This window comes from Myotis brandtii, unplaced genomic scaffold (assembly GCF_000412655.1).
Source record: "Myotis brandtii unplaced genomic scaffold, ASM41265v1 scaffold368, whole genome shotgun sequence".
NCBI lineage: Eukaryota > Metazoa > Chordata > Mammalia > Chiroptera > Vespertilionidae > Myotis > Myotis brandtii.
The window spans coordinates 733,334-742,127 of NW_005364139.1; the positions used below are offsets into that span (position 1 = coordinate 733,334).

Here is an 8,794-nt window from a genome sequence, read left to right on the forward strand (position 1 = left end):
TGCTCTGCAAGGACAGAGCTGGCGTCCAGGAGGGCAGAAGGGCAGGAGAATGGAAGCAGGTGCTACAGGGCTACTGGAGAGGTTATCTCAGCATTAGAGGTTGAGCTAGATGGAGAGGCTCCGCCACTCACCTCTGAAGCAGCCTCAGGGGGTGGACTGCCACAGAAGAGGCTCCTGAGGGCGATGCCAGCCTGCTCCACGTTCCCTGTGTTCCCAAACACAAGGCCCTGGGGCAATGTCATCTTTGGGGGAGAGGGGAGGAGGGCACGGGGAGAGGCATCCTGGTTCTACCCCTGGTCCATTCAGGCAGCCTCTTCGCTGGGATGTGCCCCAGCTCAAAGGTGCGCAGGGGCCCTTATGTGGTCTCAGAGGCCGGGCTCGGCTCTGTGGGAGCGTGGAGGGAGGTGCTAGCGGGTGCTGGGCTCACCTGGGGGACTCTCCCTGAGGCTCATGGAGTTGCTGGACGCCCTCTTGAGAGCAGGCTTCAGGGGCTTGTGAGTGTCCCCCCGGGTCGCAGGGAAGCCCGAGCCCTCTGTGCTCACCTGCACGGGCAAAGGGGCTGGTGAGGCTGTGGCCCCAGGACTCCTCTGACTCCTCTGGGTCGCCCTCCTGACAGTCTATGCACAGTTAGGAGGAGGTGTGTGCGACTGCAGGGCTTTCCCTACCTGGAAGCGGACTGAGCTCTCAGGGCTGGGGGGGCTCTCCTGATCGGGTGGCGGAGGAGTCTGGGCAGCTCTCCGCTCCTGCAGGTGCTGCCGCCGGCGGGCTGGGCTTAGCTGGGCAGCCAGCAGTGCCACCACCTGTGAGCGCTCAATGGAGCCCAGGAGGATCATTGACTCTGAACAGAGCAGGTGGGAGGACTCAGGAGCTGACAGTGAGGCCCTCCTCCCCACCCCCAACCTTCTCCGGCACTCAGAGTGGGGCCTTGGACACAGGCCACACACCAGGGGGCAAGGCCTGCCTGGCAAATGCCGGCTATTCCTGTTCCCTCCCGCTTCCTGAGCAGCGACCCTGGCAGAGGCTCATAGCACCTGGCCCCTTGCTGGTCTCACCAGAGGACTCAACTAGGGCCAACATGCGGCCCTTGGTCCTGTGCAGGGCCAACCGCAGGTCCCGGAAGGTGCAGCTGAGGGCCACATGGGGAACATCTCGTACCATGATGTCCTCCACTCGCACCCGGTACTGCCTGGGGACAGAGAGAGGCACTTGGTTTGTGGTCAGCATGGGGCGGATAGCTGGAGCACTACCAGCAGGGCCACAAGGAAGGCCCAGAGCCCATGGGGACAAGGACTAAGGGCCAAGGAGTAGTCCCTGCCAGGGGATGGACAAGGGGAGCTCTGGACAGGGGGGAGCAAGGTGGCTGGTCGCCCAGCTTCACTGACTGTGGACCCTGCTGGAGTGGGTGTGAGGGGGTCCTAGGCCACCTTCTGCCCCTCACCCATAACCCCTCTGTTGCCCGGCCCTCCATACTGGTGGCGGCCCCAGCCCAGCTCAGGCAGATAAGGCAGTTTCTTGATTCGAATGATGCTGTCGTAGAGTGAGGGCTGTAGGCTCTGGGCCACAGCATTGGCCAGGATGACGGCGATCATGACGGGCAGGATGTGGGCGATCTGGCCTGTGAGCTCAAACACGATCACAGCCGTGGACACCGTGTGTGTCACTGCTCCTGCCAGTGCAGCCGCTCCTAGGGAAGCCACCTTTAGTCTCCTCAGGGCGCCCAGGGACCAGAGGACCCTCCCCACCTGGGGACAGTCCTTTGGGTACCCTCAGGGCAGCCCAGGGCAGTTCTGAGAACTGGGTTTCTGCATTTGAAGGAAGCCTGGTTCCTGCCAGCAGGGGGCACCAGAGCCTCAGACCCCGTGGCCCTACCTGTGGGGAACTGGAGCACTCACCCACCACTGCATAGCCCCCAGGCACGATCCGGTAGGTGCTGCTGTCCGTGTGAATCCCATCTGGGAACCAGGCGGCCATGCTTTCGCCCACCAGTCGCCCAAATGCTGCTCCTTCAGGGAGTGAGGTGGGAAGAGAAATAGGTAGTGGAGGGGGAGGGTGGGAACACTAGGAAGAGAGAGGGTCAGAGGGTGGGGGAGGGGCCAGTGGGTCATTCAGTGCAGGGGACAGTCCTCTGGGGTGGGCACTGGGACGGGGGCTGGACCAAAACCCACTCCCAGGCAGTGAGGGTATGGCCAGGGGGTAGCCAGAAGGTGGGAAGGGGAAACAGGCAACTGAGGACTCACCAATGACAAAGACAGGCATGAAGGCCCCACAGGGTACTGGGATAGTGGTGGCCAGTGCCGACATCCAGAACTGTAGGCGGAAGGCAGTTCAAACAGGTAGAGGTGCCACCCCAGCTCCACCCCAAGGACTCTACATTGCTTATCAGGTAAATGTAGATTTACCAGCTATCCCAGAATTCCCCAGGGATGAAGGACTCCAGAACCAGATGGCTTGGGTTTAAATTCTAACTTTGCCAGTAGTTATGTGATGTTGGGCCAATTATGATCCCTTTATGTCTCAACTTCTCATCTTTTTTTTTATTTTTTATTGATTTCAGAGAAGAAGAGAGAGATAGAAACATCAGTGATGACAGGGAATCATTGATAGGCTGCCTCCTGCATGCCCCCCACTGGGGACCAAGCCCACAACCCAGGCATGTGCCCTTGACTGGAATCGAACCAGGAACCCTTCAGTCCGCAGGCCGACGCTCTATCCACTGAGCCAAAATGGCTAGGGCTCTTTTTTAATTTTATTGATTTTTAGAGAGGAAGGGAGATAGAAATATTGATGGGAGAGAAACATCAATAGGCTGCCTCCTGCATGCCCCCTACTAGGGATTGGCCAGCAACCTGGGCATGTGCCCTGACCATCCTGACAGGGAATCAAATCGGTAACCTCTTGGTTCATGGGTCGATGCTCAACCACTGAGCCACACTGGCTGGGCTTGAATGCCCATCTTTAAAACAGGGAGGCTAATAGTACCTTTCCATAGCACTGTTGTAAGGCTTAAAGGAGTTAATATGTGGAAAGTGCTGAGAACAGTGCCTGGCACCTAATAAGCCTGTGTAACATTAGCTATACATTTGTAAGGAGCCCTACCTTCATGAGAATGAAGATGACCAGGGTGAGGAAGACATTGGCACGTGGAGGGCTCCAGGCCTGTGAAGTTCCGGGAGGCTCTAACTCCTCCACCAGGCCCTGGCGGACCCATGTCCGGTTGTCAAACAGGGTGACCAGCGTCTCTTTCTGTGAGAGCTATAGGGGAAAAGGGTGCCTCAGGCTGGGGAACACACAGGATGAAGGGAAGGGGCCCTTGGCGGGGCAGGGGCTGTTGGCTTTAGGAGGGGTGCATCCCAGAGGAAAAAGCATACGCTCCTGTTCTGCCTGGGGTTACCTGTCCAGCCATGAACTGTCCCAAGCCAGGGGGGAAGGTCAGCGTGGAGATGAGCAGGGTCACGAGAGCCGGGAAGAGCAGGCGTCTAGAGAGGTAGGTTTCACAGCATCAAACACGGGCGGTGCACTTACTACAGGGGAGCGGCTGGGCGCCCTCACACCTCAGGGCGGAGGTCGCAGCAGAGCTTGGCTCTTACATGAAAGCACACGGTTCTGAGAGACGGTCCCCTTTGCTGTTCATGAGATGGCGGCCCCGAGGGTGGTGGCCACTGGGGTTATCAGGAGCCCCAACAACTTTCTGTTGGCTCCAAACTCCCTCGGTGGGTAGCAGTGGCAGAAAGTCCACCCCCAGCTCTCTGCGGGACACCTCTGAGCTGTGTCTCCTGCCTTTGCCCTCGGCAGCCCTAGCTGAAGGGCTTTGTGCGAGAGGAAAGAGGTTCTGCCCTGTTTCTCTGTGGTGACTGAGGCTGAAGGTCAGCGTTAGGGGAAAGAGGCTGGGGTCACAATGAAGTTGACCGAAGGTGCCACAGGGAGCAGGCTCAGTCGGCTGCCCTTTCCCTGAAGGACGTTAGTCCCAACAAAAGTCACGTCTCAGGCTTCCCCCTCCCAACCCTCAGGTCACAACTGAGAGAGCTGTGCTCTGGAGATTAAGAAAAAGTCTCGCCCACCTCCATGCTTCCCTGGAGGAAACAAAGGCTCAACTACTCTCCCGGAGGCCTGCTATCTGCGCCAGGCCAGGGCCAGGAAGTCTTAGATCCAAATCCCTCTGCTACTGACTACAAATTCAAAAGTGCCAGTTCAATCCACCAGGAAAACACCACTGGCTGATTTTCTCAATGGAGTGCCTATATTTTTAAAAACCCTCACCTGAGGATATTTTTTTCCATTGATATTTTTAGAGAGTGAAGGGAAGGGAGGAGGGAGAGAGAGAGAGAAGAATCGATGTGAGAGAGACACATCAATTGGTTGCCTCCCGCATGTGCCCTGACTGGGGCTGGGGATGGAGCTAGCAACTGAGGTATGTGCCCTTGACCCGGAATCGAACTCTCGACCCTTTGGTCCTTGGGCCGACACTCTAACCCCTGGGCAAAACTGGCCAGGGCTGGAGTGCCTGTTTTTGATTGGGCCACTAGATGCCAGCTCACCTGTCACTCCCCCTCCCACCGCCCTGTGACCCTCACACACCCAAAGCCAACCCACTTTTTCATGAGGAAGCGGTTGATGGTTTTCTGCTTCCGCATCACCTGGACAATCTTCCGGTTCAGGTAGACAAAGAGCGCCCCCCCAAAGCCACTGGCAATACTGGAGAGGGAAGAAGCATCATGGTAAGAGGGGTCTTCCCTCTTTTACCTCCTCCTCCCCCACAGCCCCAGCTCCCACAGCTCCTCACCCAATGACAGCAAAGGCTGGCAGCTCCTGGAGGTCAAAGGGGAAGTCAAGCCGGAACCGGGTTTTGAAGAGAGCAGTGATAGTCTCTGAAGGGAAGGCAGAGGGAGGCAGGTGTAGCATCGAGGGCCCCACCTGAGCCATCTCATGGGCTCCCCGCATCCCCCAGGTGCCCCCACCTTCATCACGGTTCCAGACCGCCAAGACCCGGAAGATGAAGGCACTGAAGGTGGCAGCAAAGAAGCCCCGCCAATAGTTCCGCACCGCGAAGAAGGTGGAGGTGACCTCAATGCTGAACAAGACACCTGCGAGGGGCCGGGAGGGCGCCACTTCAGGCCGGGGCCTGGGCCAGGACTCAGAGCCGAAGAGAAGGGTAAAGGAGGCAAGGCCCGGGGCAGGGCTGGGGGCTCCACTGGCCGCCTACCTCCGATAGGTGCTGCAAAGCAGCAGCCCACTCCCACGGCACAGGCAGCGGCCAGCATCTCTGTGTTCCGGGATTCGTTCTGGTGAGAGTGGTGGACGGGGAATCAGCTGGGCTCAGCAGCCCACCCCTCTCCTCTGCCCTCCTCCAGGGTCGGCCTTACCTCATAGATGCCCCCGAAGAGGGAGAGGAACTTGCTGAGCAGCGCAGCACACATGCTTGCGATATGTACAAAAGGGCCCTGGGGGAGGGGGTCAGGAGGTGAGAGGGGAAGCAGCACGCCCTGACCCTGGCCTGGCTTCTTCCTCCACCGGGAGGGACTCCTTTATTCCCCAACCCGCAGTTACCTCTTTGCCAAGGGGCATCCCACTGCCCAGAGCACAGGTCAGCCCGATGACCTTCGCCACAAAGGTCTTGAGGGTGAGGTATTCCTTTAGCACCACGCCCCGCAAGATGGTCTTCATCTCGGGGATGCCGGACCCTGGAGAGTGGAGAGTCCCAGGAGAGTAATGTCATGGGCCTGGTTCAGGAGGCTCCACCTCTGCCCTTCCCTTCTCTCCCTACTGTACCGACAGCCTGAGGAGCCAGGATCTGCGTAAATCCAGCTGAGAAAGTGATGAGGACGACAGGATAGGTGACCCAGGCCAGGTACTGGAGCAAGAGGCTGGTGTTCAAGCCTCGAGACATCCACTGCTGAGCTGTGGGGAGAGGAAGTGCTGCTGGACCCCTGCGGGGCACACCCAGTCCCCGCCTGGCCGCTGGGCCATATCGATAGGAGAGGCTGTCCAGGGACCACCATACAGAGCCCAGGTAAAGGGGCAGGGGGGCCCTAGAGCCTGCAGTGGGGGCGAGGTCATTGTAGGTAAGAGGGTCAGTTGGAGAGGGGAGGCGAGAAGTCACGGCCTATGGGAGTGGCAGTGATTATGTCTGAAGACAGGCACTCAGGCGGCCAAGTAGCCAAGATACTTTGACAAGTTTGGCATGGAGGAAGCAGGTTGGTGTTTCCCAGCCCGCCCCTGCCAGCCCTGTCCTCACCCTGCAGACAGGCGGCAATGGCATAGTCCATGGCCCAGCTGACCAGCGCCATGACGAGCCCCAGCAGGACCAGGAAGATCCAGTCTTCACCAACCCTGGATACTAGGAACTTATGACAGCGTACGGAACAGACTGGGAGCAGGGAAGGAAAAAACAGGGGGCTGGCACCAAAGTGCTCCTACCCCTGCCTCCTCCAACCCCCCATGGGCAGCTCTAATGAATGGCCTCTGTCCCCCCAGTACAGCACAGCCAGATCCCCTGCCCAACCCCAGAGTCTCACTGCGGCACCGGGCACAGCGGCTCTGTCCGTATTCGAGGAGTTCCAGGGGAGCTGGAGGGGACAGCGGGCTCCTCCAGGGCTCCAGCCCTGCCAGGCGGATCCGAGCAGCCTCCTCTTTGGCAAAAGCCCCAAGGTCCTGAGTGTACCGGCCATACATCTGAGCAACGGGGGAAACAGGGTTAGCAGCTCTGCGTGGCTGAGAGGGATTCAGGGAGGGCCCTGGGGCCTCAGCTCCCCTCTCCCAGCCCCCAGATTACACATCCCCTCTTGAACCCACAGGTCCCACTTTGGCTTGGGGTGTGGGAACAATGCACATTGCAGACTGTGGGAGCCGTCCTGCCGGAGGGATGGGGACCGCCAAGGTACAGGGACACAGCTCTGGGGGTGGCAGAATAATCAGTCCTCTTCTCACAGCGCTGCCTGGGGGAGGGGAGCGCTGAGGAGGAATGGGAGGGAAGCCCCAGAGGAGGAGAGATGGAAAAACCTACAGCTCTGAAAGTGGGAGGAGGGAAGGTCAGAGAATAAGGGATGGTCAAGGGCATACGGGTAACAATAAGGTCCTCAAGGAGCTGGGGGCAGCTGAGTTGGGCCTAGGAACAGGCGGGGCCTCAATCCTTATCACGTTCCTGCCGGGCCTCTGGCCTGTGACCGAGTCAGCTGTACCCCTTCCTCCCACCCTAATCCCCTTGTCCCTATTCTCCATCCTCCCCCAGCCTGCCAGTCCAGCTTCCAGCTGGGAGTGGAAAGTCTCTCGGGTGGGTGGGGAGTACTTGGTGGCCTCAGCCCACACTGGAGCTGCCCTGAGTCCAGTGGTAGGCTGGGGGCAGCAGAAGCTGATGGCTGGGCTGTGATGCTGGGGTGATGGGACCGGAGAGTCTCTGAGCTATGGCTAGACCTGCCAAGCTGGGCATGTGTTGAGGGGTGGGGAGGAGTAGATTCCGGCTGCCACCCGCAGAGCTTCGAGACACAAAGGGCTCCTGTTGGGACTGGGGGGTGGTGGTGGTGAGGGAGGGAAAGATGAGAGAGAGAGAGAGAGAGAGAACAAGATAGAGAACCAGAGAGAGGAGAGGTGGGGAGGGAAGAGAGGCCAGGGGAAGGAGCAGAGAAGAGGAAGGAGAAGAAGGGAGGAGGAAGGGAGAGAAACAAAGTAAGAGTATAAACAGGCTGACACAATGTCAGAGTGGGAGGTGAGCCTGTGAGAAAAAGACAAAGGGATCGAAAGGAGAAGGGGGAGAGGCTGGAGCAGAGAGTGCCCGGGAGAGAGCTTGACCCTGAGAACTCACACCAGAGATAAAGACCAGGCGAAGGAGATGGGGCTGGGGCTGGTGCAACAGATAGACACCATTTCAGGGCCAGGTGCCTGGCTTCCGAGACCAATGCCCCATTCTTGGCTCGTGCAGATGGACGGACACCTCCCACCCGATGTGAAGGCTCAGCCCTGTACCCTTGCTCCACCCCCTCCCCTGTCACCTCTCCCTGTCATCCTGTTCCATCCAGTCATTCCCTCTCTTAACTGGGCACCTCCCAGCCTCAATTACAGCCAGGGGCTCCCCCCTCCTGGAGAGGTGCCCTCCCTGCCTCCTTCCTGGGCAAATTCCAGGACCAGCTGTTTGAAAAGGAGCCCTTCCCTAGAGTTTGGGCCCCCCCACCCCAGTGACACAAGGAAGGGCAAAAGGCTTCTCCAACACTCAGTGACAGTGTGGCCACGAGTCAGCTCAGAACCCCAGGACCCCTGCTTCTAATGAGGTCAAGGGACACCCCCGGGGTGGGTAGGGGCTGGACACTCAGAGTAAGTAAGCATGGACAAAGGTCCCCGTTCCCACACCCATTCCTGCCTGACCCATCCCCCCTGAAGTTCCTGTCCCCCAGCGGGCAGGCCACCTTTTTTTTTTTCTTTCTTTCTTTCTTTTTTTTTTTTTGCCAAAGAATAGACGCAGGGGTTCCTGCCAATGCTGGGGGCTGGGTTTGCCCATCTTTCTACACACGCCTGTTTCTGTGTCCAGCACAGGAAAATGCACGTACTGGGGACAGAATGTCTTGGTGGTGGAGATAGAAGTGCAGACAGATAAAGTTCAACGGGTGTGAGCGGTGCTGGGGAGGGTGGTGGGGGGCTGAGACTTGGGTACAGGTGGTCAGGGGGAGGAGCAGAGAAAACGCGGTGTGTTGGGGGGAGAGGTAATGGGAAGGACACCTCGGACAAGCACCTGATCTTGTCCTCCGCAGGCCCGGCCTCAGCCAGAGCCCTGCATGCAGCTCGTCCCGGAGCCCTCCGACCGCTCAGG

General features: G+C 58.9%; 1 protein-coding gene across 5 annotated transcripts in view; it reads right to left on the reverse strand.

The window, feature by feature from the left end:
- Nucleotides 1–6,701, reverse strand: part of CLCN2 (chloride channel, voltage-sensitive 2) — a 15,407-nt gene extending 8,706 nt beyond the window's left edge. For 2 of the 5 annotated variants that reach the window (XR_001363273.1, XM_014544509.1), the window contains exons 1-18: nucleotides 6,513–6,699; nucleotides 6,233–6,364; nucleotides 5,767–5,895; nucleotides 5,545–5,678; nucleotides 5,361–5,438; nucleotides 5,201–5,279; nucleotides 4,956–5,081; nucleotides 4,781–4,865; nucleotides 4,591–4,692; nucleotides 3,392–3,476; nucleotides 3,097–3,252; nucleotides 2,238–2,307; nucleotides 1,893–2,003; nucleotides 1,471–1,684; nucleotides 1,053–1,186; nucleotides 666–838; nucleotides 428–542; nucleotides 132–205 (exon numbers count right to left, since the gene is read on the reverse strand). Coding sequence is in view for 3 of the 5 variants with exons in the window: in XM_014544509.1 (XP_014399995.1) it covers nucleotides 132–205; nucleotides 428–542; nucleotides 666–838; nucleotides 1,053–1,186; nucleotides 1,471–1,684; nucleotides 1,893–2,003; nucleotides 2,238–2,307; nucleotides 3,097–3,252; nucleotides 3,392–3,476; nucleotides 4,591–4,692; nucleotides 4,781–4,865; nucleotides 4,956–5,081; nucleotides 5,201–5,279; nucleotides 5,361–5,438; nucleotides 5,545–5,678; nucleotides 5,767–5,895; nucleotides 6,233–6,364; nucleotides 6,513–6,669 (2,154 nt within the window). In the remaining 2 variants the exon portion in view is untranslated. Of the gene's footprint in view, nucleotides 1–131; nucleotides 228–427; nucleotides 543–665; nucleotides 839–1,052; nucleotides 1,187–1,470; nucleotides 1,685–1,892; nucleotides 2,004–2,237; nucleotides 2,308–3,096; nucleotides 3,253–3,391; nucleotides 3,477–4,590; nucleotides 4,693–4,780; nucleotides 4,866–4,955; nucleotides 5,082–5,200; nucleotides 5,280–5,360; nucleotides 5,439–5,544; nucleotides 5,679–5,766; nucleotides 5,896–6,232; nucleotides 6,365–6,512 lie in introns of all 5 variants that reach the window. The other 3 variants (XR_001363274.1, XM_014544510.1, XM_005872140.2) reach the window with 2 other exon arrangements.
- Between the last annotated feature and the right edge of the window lie 2,093 nt (nucleotides 6,702–8,794).